General features: G+C 41.2%; 1 protein-coding gene across 5 annotated transcripts in view; it reads right to left on the bottom strand.

Moving 5' to 3' along the window:
* ACACA (acetyl-CoA carboxylase alpha) overlaps positions 1–17,609 on the bottom strand; it is a 429,246-nt gene that overhangs the window by 72,644 nt on the left and 338,993 nt on the right. For all 5 annotated transcript variants that reach the window (XM_063452852.1, XM_063452842.1, XM_063452868.1 and 2 more), the window contains 3 exons: positions 17,219–17,339; positions 7,339–7,435; positions 430–526 (listed from right to left, as the gene is read on the bottom strand). In XM_063452852.1, the coding sequence (XP_063308922.1) occupies positions 430–526; positions 7,339–7,435; positions 17,219–17,339 (315 nt within the window). The remainder of the gene's footprint in view (positions 1–429; positions 527–7,338; positions 7,436–17,218; positions 17,340–17,609) is intronic.

The raw sequence follows: 17,609 nt of genomic DNA, 5'->3' as shown, positions 1-17,609 counted from the left end.
TCATCAACTTACAAAGTTTTGTAAAAAAAAAAAAATAGGAAACAGACAAACTGATCCATGAATAAAATAAATCTGGAAATGTAATTAAATACAGAAAAACACTGTACAGATTGCTTACTAAGTGCTCGCTAGATAATGATCAAATGTTTCAATGTACATATTTCTGAACTGAGACCTATCATTAACGCATGTAGAGAACACTATTGAAAGTTAATGCTCTTGCAATAATTAGAATTAAATGCAATATAATTCTAATAGCTAAAATCTCTGTGTTGTACGATGAAGAAAAACAATGTTCGGCTAACACATTACAATGTGATTTATTTTGAATACAGAAGTACACAGATCATTTTGTACGTCATGGCAAAATGTAATCCAGCTTATAAATTATTTTTCCAAGGTCACTGTATTATGTTTATGTTAACCAACCTTAGCTTCGGAGTCCAGATTTGCAGGATCAGCAGGTATACTCAACTCTACAGTCCTTGTTTCCACGGCAACGACTCCTACAGGTATCCCTCCTAACCTGCGTGTGTCAGAAAGAAATCAAGATTAGTTTTGTCTTTAAAAAAAACAAAAAAAAACAATGCCACAACATGCAAAGGGTTATTTCCGAAAAGCGAAATGACATTGAATCATAAGACGCACTAATGTCATGACTGCACCGAAACAACAATGATCTGTAAGTTACAAAGAGGGCAGTGAGTGCACTTCATTTACATCCATTTATGTAATAATACGCAGTAATGAAATAAGGTATGCTGCCTAATGTTAACTCCAATACGAACGTACAAATGCCTGAATTATTTTGCAGAAGACATACAGATAGCCTTTTAGCTGTACTATTCTGCATTCTCTTGCTTCAATAACCTGCACTCGCTTTGTTCTAGGTTTTGTTCTCTTTTAGTTTTTTGGGGCCGCACAGAGACATTTTTTGTCTTCTTGTTATTTCAGAGCATCTTTTTCAATTGAAGCAGCCAGACTGCTATGATTGCTCCACCGAGAAAGGGATGCGAGGTAGGGAATGAAGAGGGAAATAAAAAAGTGTCTTCATATTTTCTTGTGCACAGACCATACATTTAGGCAAGAAGATGATACTCGCATAGTGATGTATGCATCAAGTGTAAAACACCAGTGGCTCATGAGCAGCTGAGGCTGTAGAGTGAAATAATTCCCTCATGCACGCTCTCTGGGTAACAGCCTATTTATTCTTTTGTCTAGAGTTAGTTACATTTTTATTGGACCTTTTTTTCTATTTAAATGTTTGTAATGAATTTACTAGAAATGAAAGGTGTGAGAGATGGATGGCCCTGAAGGCTCCATTTGTGTGCAGTTTCAATTTGAGCTCCAGAACAGCCGCCTCCGAACTCACCCACCTGCTTTTTCACTAAGAGGGGAAGGAGAGAGGAGCAGTAAAGAGCTACAATGTAATAATGAACATCTAAAGGACACAGAGTGGGCGCATATTTTACTATTTCAATATTTTTAAGAAGCTCACATTACACAGCTTGGAATGCTACCTTTCAGAAAGATAACTAGATTGTTTTTCTTACAGATAAAAAAACAGAGTGTAATTATAGGACACACGTCCAACCATAAAGAGAATATTCAGTGTAAAAATAGAGAAATTACAGTAATAAAAGGTATAGTTTGGGTTCCCTGTCACTAGATGTGCCCCTGACCTAATATTGAGCTGGAGGTCCCTAATCTTTTTAGGTAGCAGGTTTTACTTTAATAAAAATCTAACTACAGCACCTCATAGACACCTACAGCCTCATAGAAGCACAAGAACGGTCCTGGTGTGCTTTGAATGTCCCTTTAATAATAAACAAAGCAATTTTTTTTCCCAATGTTACTTGCCAATCCATTTCTCTCTGCTTGTGTCACCACGAGCCAATTTCTCAATCTTTCTATCTGAGTTGATCAGAGATTGAGGTAGAGCACAACTCTACTGCTTCTGGACCAGCCTAAATGCCTCTTCTGCAATACAAGGTCTGTTTAAGATTGCATGGGATTATGAGACCAATGTCATATCCTAACATGCCTCCACCAGGCTGTCTGCTAGCTGCACTATGCAAGAAGTAACACAATGTGAACATCACAAACACCACCAACTCCCTTCCTGAAGTAGACTCAATGCCTAATTGTCACAGCAGACAGGAATGAAAAACAGAATTACATAAAAAATTCACCTAGTTACTACTTCTGGGCAGTGACGCGCTAAGGAGGAGGCGGTCCGCAGTGAGCAGAGCTGCAGACAATGTCTCTCACGAGATCTCAGCAATCAGAGCGTTGCCGCGGGTTACCAGCTGCAGACCGGATATTATGGTCACCAGACCACCAGGGAGCCCACCGGACCACCAGGGAATTAAGGTATTTAGTCTCCCCTATCAATTGGGAAATGCTGCACTAGGCATTGCAATGCAGAAGCTGCCTGAAAACAACTCTCAAATCAGGACACAAAATTTATTTAATATTTAAATCCGTAAATGCAGTGAAGGAATGAGGGGTCTGTTTTATCTGCAGACTCTTCACAGGTCTCTTGAATTTTTGCTGGGAAGTACGTAGCAGAACATTTTGAGTTTTTAACCCCTCATGCAATGTCTCTCCTCCTCCCCACTTGATTATTATGGTGTACTGTGCTCCTCTATTTTTTTTATAAATGATATTTAAATTACATTGTGCCAACAGTGGAACTAGACTTGCTCAAGAATACATTGCGGAAGATTTTGTGATTTATTTTGCTGCAGTCTGTTGGTATGATTCTAATAAATGTCAAGATACTTTAGTTTGGTTATAATTAAGTTTAATACTATTTTTTTCAACTGAGTAAACCGCAAATATTAGCTGGACTGAACAAACATAGTTTCATTAGGGGGTGTTGCATATGCAGTCCTTAAAGGACCACTCCACAGAAAAAAAATAAAAATTAGTAGATATATGTACCCCACCAAAAAAAAACCAAAGAGGTGGGTAGGGTGAAATATAAAAAAGCAAGGTGACTTTAGCTGTAGGAATAGTTTGTGCATCTACTGTAATCCCTAGTCAGTTTCTATAGCACAGACTTCCCCATCTGTGCTGGACATTGTCCTATCAGAGGTTTCTCACTAAAAATAACAAAACGTATGAACAAATCTCACATGCGTGCACCTGGCCAATCATACATTGCTCAATGAGCTGTATTACAGAGCCCGGAAAAGTGTATGAATGTGAAGCAACAAGACTGGCACTTCTACTTTTAAAGAAACACTAAAATACACAGACGTGTATTCCAGACCATATAGTGTTAAAACCACCATCTAGCCCCCTCCCCCTCCCCTCCCAACCTCCCTAAATATAGTAAAATCTTATTTTTTTAAGTCTGCTGCTGCTGGCTCTGCTCCTGATCTGACTGCTTGGTTGACATCACCAGAAGTTGGGTTCTGACCAATCACAATGCTTTCACATAGGATTGGCTGAGACTGCTAAGGAGGCAGATCAGGGGCAGAGCCAGCTCAAGACAAACACAGCCCTGGCCAATCAGCATCTTATCATAGAGATGCATTTAATCAATGCATCTCTATGAGGAAAGTTTAGTGTCTTCATGCAGAGTGTGGAGACACTGAATGGCAGTATTGCACAGTGTGCTGCTCTAGTAGCCATCTGAGAAGTGGCCAGTGAAGTTATCACTAGGCTGTAATGTAAACATTGCATTTTCACTGAAAAGACAGTGCTTACTGCAAAAAGCCTGAAGTGAATGATTATACCTACCAGAACAAATACAATCAACTGTAGTGATTATAATGTCCCTTTAAGTATAGTTCAAAGTGAGTGAGGCAGGAAACCCTCAGGTGCGACAAAGGTGTTTTACAAAAGTATCGATTTGTCTGCAGGGACATTCAGTTTAACATTAAAGCACTTCTGCATGCTGAAGTGGTTTTGGTGCTTGGAATGTTCTTTTAAACAGCTACCTCCTGTTATTGTTACAGTCAATTCAATCTCATTTACAGCATTTAATTCCTAAAAACAAAAATACCTCAAAAATGTATAAAATATATATTTAAAACTCTCAGATTAACAGTCCAACTGCAAAACTTTTAATTACAGAGGGGCTTCAAACACTGTTCTTATAACTTATGTATTGAGGTCCATGTAAGCTAATGATGGATGTCTTTATCAGAGGATTATTGTTATTTATGGAATGAGGGAAATGACTCAAAACAACTTCTGTTTTCCATTATACTTCATATAAATTTTATCAGTCTCTGCACATGAAGATGCTACATCTTGTTTTATGGCACATCCCCGGACAAGATGCCAGAGTATAATAAAAGACAATTTACAGCTAGCATCACATATATTCCAAACATACAGTGCACACAAAAAGATGAGTTTTGGAGACACTTACAGGAACCATCCCCAGAAGAATACATTTATGTCTATTATTTCTTTTTCTTTTCAAAATGTCACTGCTTTTGAAAGAGACCAATTCTCTTTTTATAAGTTTGTTATACCTTTGAGCCAGGTGAATCAAAACAGAAGACAGGAACTATAGACTAGTATTACCATGTGTAAAGACTGAAACAACGCAATACGAGAGACAACCAGGCCACTGGCCATCTGGTTTAAACAGCAGAGAAAAGTTACTGACTGAATGTAGTCATTCTCCCACTTAGTACTGACACATACCTGCGGATTGCCAAGGCTGTGAATATATGGTCTATAACTCTGAAAAAACTAGGACTCTTTTGGATACAGTCTTGATGAACTTTTAAATTAATCCTACCTTGTCCCACTTCATGCTTCTAAATATGTTGGATCCACTAAGTCACTAACCCTTTATACCGATGTTTATAAAGCAGTGTCAACCAAAGCAATAGAATCCTTAGCATGTGCCCATGGTTGGGTAACATATTAAACGTTCTTAAGCATGGAATGAGATTAGAGAACATGAATCAGGAGTCTGGGTATCTGCACATTTTAACATTATCTCCTAAATCACAGGTCACATAATGGGGAGTGGGGTCACAGGATCTCAGTAACAACCCATATAGTGCCACAGTTAAAATGTGGTAGGAAGGGACTGTTATTTGTTAAGCTCCTTTCAGGAAGAAGTTGATCCAAACACTGGACATGGAATTGTTTACCTAAGGGATGTACTGACATGGCAGGACTCTCAGTGGTCCCCCAGCTTTAGGCTGCCAGTAAGCTTTTTATTGAAATGGTTCTTTGCATTTGGACATCAGGAACAGGTGATAAGAATTCCATGCCTTCACGAACCAACACAAGTTCAGGAATCTGTTACAAGCCAGAACTTTCGTAAATGCTAATTTGTATACTGGCTTGGGGCCTTTTGCAATTTGATCTTCAGTCTCTCTTAGTTACTTCAAACCTTTATTTATCTATGTATTAATTTATGCTAAAACACTTAAAAAATATTGATAGTCTAGATTGAGGACCTCTCTACCCTACGTCACTATACTCTAGCCCAGGAGTAGGCAACCTTTGGCACTCTCAAGGTCCTATTTGATCTGAAACAATGCCTGTTTAGTTCCATTAAAGTCTGCAATTGGATCTATGTGGACCCATACATTTTTTTGTTATTTTAATGATGGTAATAACGGCACTCTCCAGATTAATGAAAACTTTCTAGGGAGTCTTAAAGTTGCACTGTCATTGCTCCCTTCCAAATGTATTATTTCACAAAGATAGAATCTTTATGAAATGCTCATATTTATTGAAATACCAAACGAGTCAAAAGATATACTGAGACAAAGTAGGAATTTCTTTGTCTCAGTATTTTTTTGCCACCTGACAAAACTCTACACTTAGTGGAGCTACCGCCATCAAGCATGTCAAACTGTCACGAGGGACAGCTTCAGGGAAACAAGCTTTTCTACGATGGACCCACACATGCAGGAGAGTAAACCAGTGGAGTTGGACCCTGGCAGCTGAAGCACCAGAAGCAGGAGATGATAAGACAGATGAGGATAGTGGGGAACAGATTCAGGTAAGTAAACAGGTACCAAACCCCCAGCAGCAATGTCACCATCACGCCAGGTGCTATCCTTACTCTCATAAAAAAGCAAAGATAACACAAGAGCTTTCCCAATAACCACAGTACAACTAAAAATACTGTGGAAAAAAAAGCGACAGATCTTAAAAACAAGAGAAAAACATAGCCAAGTACAACATACATGGCTTTCACTAGCTTAACTCTTTCAGTGTTGCAGCCAGTGTGCAAATTCTCAACACCTAGGGTATCATATATTTCCGGGGAAATTCGAGGCTGCCAAAAGTTCAACTCAGCTACACTTTAAAACAACTCATTAATTATGACACTTTATCGCTCGTCGTTCATTTTGTAAGTTATTCATGCTACCTCCCAAGAGTCCAATTCGCTGGCAATCTAGTATATAAATTAGCCAACTTTGGGGATCTCAAGAATCGTGAACCATTTCATTCAACTTAGAAACACTGTGTCTAAAGGTTCACCTAATATTTATACGTTGACCAATTTTTTTAATTTCAAAGCTAAATTTATATTTTTTCATGAGCAAAGGTGGAGATATCAGGTTGTAAAACAAACCCTTAAACCGGTTTCCCCCAAAACACGTTACAACAGATTGTTTTGTTTTATCACTTAAATTTAGCATGTTATTAGGAAAAATAAAAGAGGGAAACTAGTCAAAAGGATCAGAACAACAATATAGTTATCAGGGATAAAGAAAAAGAGAAGAATTTAAAAATAGCTAAACAGTAGCTGAAAGTGAAGGTCAAATTTGGTCTGATTTACTGCAATACTTTATGTATTCTGAGCTAGCATATTGTGAGATGTACCTATAGAACAGCCTCCATGGCAGGTAAAGTGGAAAGCTTGAAGGAGGAAAAGAGAGAAAGAGAGAGAGAGAGACAGAGAGAAAGATAGAGAGAGAAAGGTAGATTGACAAGGGAAAAGAGAGAGAAAGGGGTGAGTAAGTTAGATATGAGGGGACTTCAGCAGGGAATACATATGTTTTGGAACTTGGGACCATTTTTTTAATACTGTTTTTACAGTGTAACACTTAATAGAGGGAAGAATGTCTACTATAATGTCTACATTTTGTTAGCCAAATGATTTGCAAATGAATAGCTTGAAGTTGTGTTTTTATCTAAAGTTATCATCTGTATACATACATATCTGAAAAAAATACAATTACAAACATACATGCATGCTTGCCCACAATGCATAACCTCATATTCCCCCACTTTCTAGTAAATTGGCTAGTATAGGCATATGTACACATTAATTGTATTTTTCAATTAATTTTTTCGTTAACCAGTTAAATTGAACCCTTTGCATTGTTCAACTCGTCTTACCTAGCTCTTCCAACCACCACTGTTTGTGCCCAGGGCTGCATTATTTCCATAAATGATCCATTGTCAAAGAACCCACTCAACCATTGTCCTTTCAGAGCTTTTGGGAAAAGAAACAGAAACAGTTCAAGCTACGCACGTAAATATTGACTTGGAAATGTATTCTTGTCATTGCACCACTCCAAAAAAAAAAAAAAAAATGAAAACAAATCAATCTGTTGTGAAATAAACATTAATACAAGATCAACCAGCATTTTGTTGTTATGAACAAACAGTGATACAAGGAACTTAATGAGTGTATCTGGATGATAACATGTTTTCTAAAGGTGGAACAATAAGAGCTAGAATTTAAATGTAAAAGCTGCCTCGACTCGAGTAGGTATCAGAAAACTTGTAGATAATTTATTTTTCTATTATGCGATTGTTCTCCATAAAACTATTTCTGCTATTTCATAGAATAGGGCAACACGGGGAGGAATGTGGTGTGCTACCATTCTCCCGGGTGTTACCATCAAATTCCCTGCAGTAGAGACATACTGTAACACACAAAGCAATAGCACTATATGCAGCTCAAGCAGAGAAAGCATTTCATTTGAACCCCAACCTCTGAAATCATGTGCCCAAAACCAATTAAAAGAGAGTCTCCAAGTGCGGTAACCTTTTCTGACTGAAAGTGGCAGGCAAGAGTGTTTTATCGTGGAAAAAAAAACTTGTAATTACTGTGTTCTACATTGCAGGCTTCTTGGCCCCACTGTAAAATGTAAGCATCCATTCAAACCTATCTTTGTATCATGAGTCTGAGCTGATGGTTTAGATTCTGGCCCAGCGTCTCGCGTCACATTGAAGAATCTCACAGCCCTATCTTCTCTAATAAATGGCTTTAACTTTTCACCTAGGAGATATCTGCTTTAACTTATCACTGAGAATCATCTGCTTTTCTTAACGCCTCCACTAAATTAAAATCTGAAAGCCACTTGATTTGGTGCCTGGCTGGGGCTAGCACTTCAGACAGCTGGATGAATGGCCGCAGAGGGAATGTAAAAATATTATCCAAATGCAGAAAACGGAGCTAACCACAAATCTCATTTCGGCTTTCTCGGATCTCATTCACCTTTTCCTCTTTGAGTTTAAATGCAATTGCTCACGTCAGAAGTGGGGTTACCATTAAATGCTGACCAACAGTAAAGAAGATTTAAACTAAATACAGCAATCTTAAGGACTGAAATAACTTATTTTGGATACTGCACATATTTCAGATGTGATCTATAATAAATGCAGATGGGTTAAAACAATCTAAAAAGCCCATTCTTGTAGAGTAGTGTATAGTTTAATATAGATTTTCAAATCAGGAGAGTTTGCCAGCAATAATGCAACAATTGGCTCTGAGAAGGATAAAAAAAAATGAATAGGCGGAGCTAAGCGGCCATGCCGAGCGGTCGCACTGGACATGGGCTCCGTGCAAAATTGCTCTTAAACCATTAAAAACAGCGCAAAACCGGACCAAAACGACGGCTGGGCGACCCGGAGAAGGGAGACCTAGCCCTATAGAGCCAAGAGCCAAGCATCCCGACCGTAATCGGAGGCTCCTACCCGGGGATAGACCTGAGGCCTACCAGAGGCCTACCCAGATAAAGCAAGGGACTGCAGCCTCTCACCTGGAAGTCTCCCCGGAATACATCTCCCCCCCCCCGCCGGAGAGGGATATCCCGGCACCTAAAGCGACGACTAAAGCACAGAGGTGACTGTCCTCCTGAGCCAGCACGGCACCAGCAATAGCCAGGTCTCTGGGAAGCAGCTAAGATGGCTGCCCAGCGAAGCACACAAGCCCAATCAACCCTAAACACTCTCGGGGACTTTGATCGTCTTTGTGCGAACTTCTGGTCACTGCTGGGCGATCGCGGAATGGCTTACCATCTGGCAGTGAAATTAGTGTCCAAATGGATCCGTCCAACGACCAGGCGGCGCCATTACAGGCATCTCCTACAAGCACCCAGACAGGCAACCAGACCCCGCAAACATTGTCAAGCCCAAGGGCAGGAAGCAACGCCATACCGCATGGGCACATACAAGGGCCCCCACACTCGAGAGAACACGACGGCTCAAAGTGCGTCTTCACCACTAGCATGCAAGACTGGGGTTGTGGTCGGGGGAAAGAGGTGCCCTATTCCGGGCAGAACGACATACCCCACACTGACTGCAAACACATGTAGCCCGCCCAGGCTGAGGGCCGCACGGAGAGAGCCTCCGAAGCATCAGCCACCCTGCGGGAAGACTGCCCGCCGATGGCGGCGACAGAACACCGGCAGCAACTGCTACACCCACAAACGGACTGCCCCGAACTCACCGAGCTCTCGAGCCAGTGGCAAGAAGATGCCACCCTCAACACAGGCCTGGGGCTGGAGGGGACCCTCACACCAAGACTGCAGCTCCGACATCTCGAACCCCCACGCATCTCCTACATCATTTCCCTTGCTGGGAATTGGATAAAGAAGGACTCACATCGCAGGAACGCACGGGGGACACTGTTTGGTACCTCTGCCGCAATAAACCCTGGCTAGTCCATTCTGCAACTCTTTAAACCGTGCTAGCTGTTTAACACTGAACTCTACTTCTTGGTACTGCTCAAACGTTTATGCTCACTGCATATATCATTGATAACTGCATGTTAATATTAATGTCTTATGAGTTTTTCGTTAGACTACTACTGGCCAACTTCATGCCAAATAGCCTATATGTCTGACAGCTTACAGGTTGCCATGACCCCGAGTTCAACCAAGTCGTATCAGCAAGTTTTTATTTGTTTGTTTTTCTTGTATTTTTTTTAAATTGAATCGTAGGTAGTCATGCATGCCCTATTAACGCTCCACGCTCACTCATACTGTAACTACAACACATAGGACAGGCATGGAAAGCATGTAAATCAGCAACTTACGCACATGCGGAGTCACAAATCTGTTATCAAACATGTCTCACCTAAACTTCCACAACTTCTATTTTAGCTAAGCCTAGGAATTCTCATCCCACAAAAATGACAGTTTGTGACTCTATATTAGTGCCTCTTATGCTATAACGTTTACCTAGCACATAAGATTAACTCTAGATATAATTTAACATGTTCATAGATTCACTTATTTTAAACACTGTTATCGCTAGTCTTCTCGATATGTTTAACATGTGCTTACTGCCATCTCATTATCTGACATACCGTGTTTCTGCTTGTTAATTACTCTTGAAAAAAAAAATGTGCATTTTCTCTTGATTGCCACAGAAATATGTCTTTTGAAATGCATGTCACTATTATCGTGGCATATCAAACCTGCCTGTCAAGCTTTTGCACAACAAAAATAAAGAATTAAAAAAAAATAAATAAATAAAAAAAAAAAATAAAAAAAAAAAAATGAATAGGTTAACAGTTTATGAACTGTTCATAGCTGTGACGAAGCTCCTGGACTCAGACTGAGTACCTCTGCCAGGTCAGCTTCCTTGAGGCTCTGAAGCACTTCAGACCCAGTTGCTGAAGCTTGACTGGGGTCTCTGAGGACTTCTTCCACCAGGCTACAGTGAATATAGTTCTGGAGACCCACACTCCTAAATAACAGTGACTATAGCTGTACTATAGCCTTTCCTAACACATTAGACAAGTCAGAATGTAGGGGGTGAAATAATTTCTACTACGTAGCACACTGCTATTTTTACACTGCAATGTGTACTCTCCCTGCAGAGGGTATTCCATAGAAAGCAATATACAGTACAATTGTCCCTCCCCGGTACTGGGACACTTGATTACATTATCCTCAGCTAGGGGGGGCGTGGCCAACCGCCGAGCAACCTGGCAGCTTAGGAATTTGCTCCGGCACCCGGGCTCTCAAAATCCGATAACATCGCCTCCCAGAGCTACTGAAAACACCAAAAAACTCGAAATGGCGAGCAATAAAGGGAAGAAGAACACACAGAAACATGAAAAACTTAACTTTTTCAACCAGAAAAGTGCGAATAACCAAGAAGATGACCGCGAGGCGATCCAAGATGGCGCCGCTAATCAAACGGCGGGAAGCATCTCACCCACGGGCCCGCTGCACGATAACCAGGAGAGTCTGACCAAAACGCACCTCGATGAGGCGATGAACGCCATGGCAGACAAACTCATCAAAACGTGGCAATCTGCCATAGGGCAACTCCAAAAGGAGATCCAGGACATTGGCAGCAGAACCGCGCACATGGAAAATAAACTAAGCGAATATGCAACAGCGCACAATGATATGGCTGACCATGTCACGACGCTGGAGCAAAAAATTGAACAAATGGAAGCACGGATGGCTGATGCCGAGGACCGCTCGAGGAGGAACAACATCAGACTAAGGGGAGTCCCAGAGAACATTATGCCGCAAGACCTGCAAGTATATGCACAGAGCCTGCTGCGGGCATACGCCCCAGATATACCCACTGATATGTTCCTGATAGATAGGGTACACAGAGTACCAAAACCACGCAACCTGCCAGACTCCGTCCCTCGAGATGTTCTACTAAGAGCACATTACTACCATATAAAAGAAGCAGTAATGAAAGCAAGCAGAAGCCGCACGACACCGCATGAGGCCTACGCGACAATCAAGATACTAGCAGACCTATCTGCAGCAACTCTCAAACGCAGAAGAGACTTCCACCTTGTAACAGAAGAACTACGCCGCGCAGGTATCAGATACCGTTGGGGATACCCTACGAAATTGCTGATAACAAAAAACGACGAGCTCAAAATCATCCACACGCCAGACGAAGGCACCCGTTTATTGCGAGAATGGGGACTCCTTCAAAATCTCCCCGCGACACAAGCAAGTCCGACCAGGCGACTGACACCGGAATGGCGCCAGGCCTCAGTACAAGCTAAATCCCCTTGAGCTAAATGCTGGACTAGGCCGTCGCGGCCATAACCAGGGACACGTGAGATATATCTACATTATACTTCTTGTAGCCCAATCTATACTATAGTTGTGATTTCCCTTTTATACTGAGGTTAATTGCTTTGATTAGCACTATACTCACAAACTTAATCAAAATGTTATCCATCACACGCCAGACACGGGAGAGAGAGACACCCTCATCTAAAATATTAGTAGATATAGGGCGGCCTGGGCCGCCATGGTTGTAGCCAAGTTACATAAGATCACATATTAGAATGCGAAGTAATGTGATTTTATTTCGATAACAATGAAGATGACTGTTCCGCATAGAACTGTATTTCCTAAACCATTGAATGCTATTATACATGATGTGTATGCTATTGGAGGGGTGGGAGGGACACACATATGATTATGTAATGTGCCCATAAGAATAGATAATCACAGCCTGCACGTGGGCCACATGTGGCAAACAAAGGCAGTACCAGCAAGCACCATACCTTCCCCTTTAGCATCACAGGGGCTACTTACTACAAGTATCCCACCCATCCACCAGATACACATTGCCGCACATATTATGTATGTAACATGCAGCGGGACAGAACGGAAGGTTCTAGTACGCTGAGGGTAATTCGCAAGCTTAATGTTGAATGCAATGCCTGTTGTAACATGCATGTAAAATTACCGTCTTACAGAAGTAGTGCGATAAACAATGTTATTGCATGCAGACAGACTAATATATATAAGAGGACGTGGTGGCGACCCTACTTGCCCAACTACTGCCTTACTCACAAGATACTTGCACGACGAACTGGGCACACCAGTCGGCACCATGACCACACACACAATCCCTGTGTAACCACTGACTTATAGCTCTGGGAAGAAACGTGAAAAGTAAAATTAAGAGAGCCCAATGGCCACATCACTGGAGACGCTACTTGGGCGTCCATCCCCCATGGCACAATGCCACAGTGCCAAGACCCACGTTTGGGTCCACCTGTATATACTTTGTTTTTTATTCCCCTGTTTATCCTGTTCCCCTACCCCCCTTGATACCATAAATCCCAGGCACAAAAATACGTCCGGAATATCAATGCACATGTTGCACAGCAAAAACACCGGGTCCACGCTAAAACACCATATAGTATGTGAAGAACCACTCCCAAACACTATATACCATTCGCCCATAACATGAAAATATACTTGCACAACTGTAGGGGACTAAACACCCCCCACAAGAGGCGTATGGTATTAGAGGAAGCCAAACGGAGTCAGGCAGACATTATATGTCTACAAGAGACCCATTTTGTCAATTTTAGAGTGCCCACCCTAGGCGCACAACACTATCCACATCAATTTCATGCAACGCACTCTTCCAAATCCAGGGGGGCCTCCATCCTATTGCACTCATCGTTAACGGTTGAAACACTACACGTCATTAGGGACAAACAGGGCAGATTTGTACTGCTGCAATTCATTATAAACAACTTGCCCTATACCATTGTAAGTTTTTATGCTCCTAACGTACACCAACGGAATTTTCTACATAAGGTACTCTCCAAACTCCCACCCGGTCAAACAGCCTCAATCCTATTATGTGGAGACCTAAACCACCCCCTCGACCCACACATGGACACCACGCTACAGACCACGTCCCCAAGACACAAAACGCCTTAAAACACAAAGCAAAGCCCTCAACAAATTATTAGGGGAACATGGCCTATACGACTCCTGGAGAACACTCCATTCAAACGAGAAATCATTCTCTTTCTATTCAGCAGTACATAAATCCTACTCAAGGATCGATTTCATTTTCATGACCGGACCGCTACTTACTAGGGTGACCCACAGTGAGATTGGGGATATCACATGGTCAGACCATGCCCCGACCACAGTAGAAATGACTGCGGACTATCAACATAGGGGAAGCCCGCCATGGCGGCTGGATGATTCCCTTTTACAGGACCAAACATTCTCTGCCGCAACATCAGAAGCTTTAACGTCATACTTCCAAATCAATGATACACAAGATGTGCTCCCAACTACTGTATGGCAAGCACATAAAGCGGTCATTAGAGGACTTATGATAAGCAGGGCGTCCTATCTAAAAAAGAAAGCACAACAGGAACACCTGACCCTGTTACGCACCTTAAGAGATACAACGGCGGCGAACATAGCAAGCCCCTCAGCACATTTAGCAAGCTTAATACAAGACACCACGACAAGCATCAACAACCTAGCAATCTCTAAAACAGTACACATATCACATAGGCTAAAACAAAAATTCTATTCACAAGGTAATAAGGCAGGTAAATACCTGGCAACTTTACTACGTCAGAAACTAGCAAGCGCAAAAATCCCATACTTATTAACACCCAAAGGCTCTAAAATACACAACCCACAGGATATCAATGACGCAATGGCAGACTACTACCACACACTATACAACCTCAAAGACGACCCTAAACTACATCAACCTACACCCCAGGAAATACAAAGTTTCCTACAAATGACCAAATTACCAATATTGACGGAACAACAGAAAACTATACTACAAAACCCTATTACACACGAAGAAATACAAACAGCCATACACACACTCCCCCACGGCAAGTCACCGGGACCCGACGGACTTACAAATTCCTACTATAAAAAGCTGGCCGCAATCCTCACCCCACACTTAGAAAAAACCTTTAATCATATCCTCACAACGGGACACATGCCCCAAGACATGCTTATGGCACATGTAGCTACGCTACCAAAACCAGGCAAACCCCCCACGAAATGCCAAAACCTAAGACCAATTTCCCTTCTCAATACAGACATTAAGCTGCTGGCAAAGATTTTCTCCAACAGATTGACAAACATTATTCTGACCTTGATACACGAAGATCAGGTGGGATTCGTTAGTGGTAGGCAGGGGGCAGACGGGACCCGAAAGGTACTAAACCTACTACAACTACAAAAATGCAAACCCCTAAAACACACGCCCAACTCTCATTTATCGCAGCATGGGAAAAAGAGTTTAAATATACTCTTGATGAACAACAATGGAATGAGATTCTCCGCGCACATCATTCCCTCTCTAAATGTACCTCCCACATGGAACTATCCAGGAAAATCCTATACCGGCTCTTACTTGGTACCTACACGTATAAAAGCTACCTACCCACAAGCCTCTGACATCTGTTGGAGATGCCAACAACACAAAGGCACAATGCTCCATGTTTGGTGGGATTGCCCCTCCTTAACACAATATTGGGACAACATCACGGCCATTATATATGATGGCACCAATACATCTATACCCCGTAAGCCAGAGACATACCTGCTCCAACTCTTGCCGACACATGTACAGGGTGGGCAAAAATACCTAATCTACCATATACTTCTGGCTGCGCTAACAATTATTAGCAGACATTGGAAATCCACTACCCTGCCCACAGCAACAGAATGTATAAAAACTATAGAAATGACTAAGCTCTATGAGCTCGCAGCCAGACGCTCCAGCAGCTCCAAAAAAGATTGGCCACAAGCTTGGAACATCTGGCAATCATACATGGAGCGTGACACTATACCCCCCAAATGAGACGATCGAAGCAGAAACATTATCCTCAGCTAGCACAAACAGCTCTCTGCTGTGTCCTTAAAGTCCTAGAGGCATAGCACATAAGATATCCACCAGGACCCCCCTTTCTCGAACCGTTCCCCCACACAATATATCCTTGAAATGCTCATTACCGAGCTCCCTTGCTGTCCAAAAAGCGTCCTGATTGGGGAATCCGTGCGCAAGTTATGGCGTGTTAAAGATCTACTGGGTTACTGCTCATCTCTGATGCAGTTAGTCCCATACTGCCAAAAGGGGTTTCTGAACCTATTGGGGAAGAAAGTGCTCAGATGCCTCCTTGCCTCCCCTTCACATAGTGCTCTGTTTGGAGGGCGGAGGACCAAGCAATACCCGCATCTGGGGTACCAATACCCACCCCAGTGACAATAGCCCTCTTGGGACCAAGATCATAATCTGTGGGCAGGAAGTTGGCCTTCAAACCTCTCCAAAAGGTAGTGGCATGGGAGCTTTTGTCACAACAATGTCTCATAAATTGTATAGTATTTCCACACTTTTAGATGAAATGAATTAATAGAAGTATAAATATATATTTATGCACTTAGGTAAACCTCAGAATAAAATTCACAATATACATAAAGTTAACAGTCCGATAGAAATGCATCATGTATCAAACATTAAAAATGGACCTTCTCGTGTTCAATGTTAATTTATGGCTATTGTTGAAAATTGGTCTTCGTCTGTAGAGTTTGCAAAGTTGTTAGCAATTTCCTGAACATTTAAACTGAAAACTGGAATCTCTGTGGGATCAGAGTCAGTTCAGTTCAATAATATCTTTGTGCAATTTGGGGATTACAGGGTAAGCCACGTTGTCACTGCCGAATTTATGTCAAGTTGCTCTGAGTTTTAGCTATCCAAATTGGAAACTAAAACTAATAGCTTTATGAATAAATTCTCAGAGTAATGCATGCTATTTCCCCAAACTACTGTATAGATGTAAAATATGCAATAGGTATTTTCACCAGAAGTACGACGATCTTTAGCAATTCTTAATAATGTGCATCATAATGTTTCCTTAATCTATTTTAGAAAGGAATCTTCCGTTAGTGACATAATTTCATCCTACGTCTATGTTTGTTGGACATGAGTACTATAGTAAATTTCAGCTATAGAGACCAGACATAAAACTGATATAATGTGTATAAACACTAAACATAATAGTTATATATGCTCCTTCCCTAGTGGAGCTCTAAATACAAATACAGTAAAATATATATTTTTATATTAACAATGTAAAAGTAAATACAATAAACAATGTATTATTAAATAGTGAAAACCCGAACTGGTTATTGTGTTACAGTAATTTCTTTTTTTTTATGCATTTGTTCTTTGGAGAATTAAATATTTATTCTTCTCTACGTACTTGGATGAGGTCGTCCTGCCAACATCCACCGAGGGTCATAGGGTGCCTTTGTGGGAACAAATTCAATTTGTCTGTCGATACAATCCCTTGGAGTAAGAATTGGAACTGGACTGGACACACACTAAATAAAATCAAATATAAATGAAAATATAGCCAGTGGACAATCAATAGTACACCATCATGAGAATAGCTTTAATGTAAATCAGGAATAAATTCAGACTATTGCAACAAAACATATTGCCACTCATCCTTTTACTCTAATTTCTAATCCCTTTAATGGTTTGGATGAATAAACAAGGCACAGTTGCATAAATGTATTTCTGATTATGTTAAAGGTGTGAAAATTTTTCTTTATACAAGTCTGTTACTACTAAAAATGATTTTCCTAAAT

The sequence above is a fragment of the Pelobates fuscus genome, chromosome 1 (genome assembly GCF_036172605.1).
Source record: "Pelobates fuscus isolate aPelFus1 chromosome 1, aPelFus1.pri, whole genome shotgun sequence".
In the NCBI taxonomy this organism is placed as follows: domain Eukaryota; kingdom Metazoa; phylum Chordata; class Amphibia; order Anura; family Pelobatidae; genus Pelobates; species Pelobates fuscus.
The sequence above is the reverse complement of the archived record's forward strand: the minus strand, read 5'-3'. Positions and strand labels throughout refer to the sequence as shown.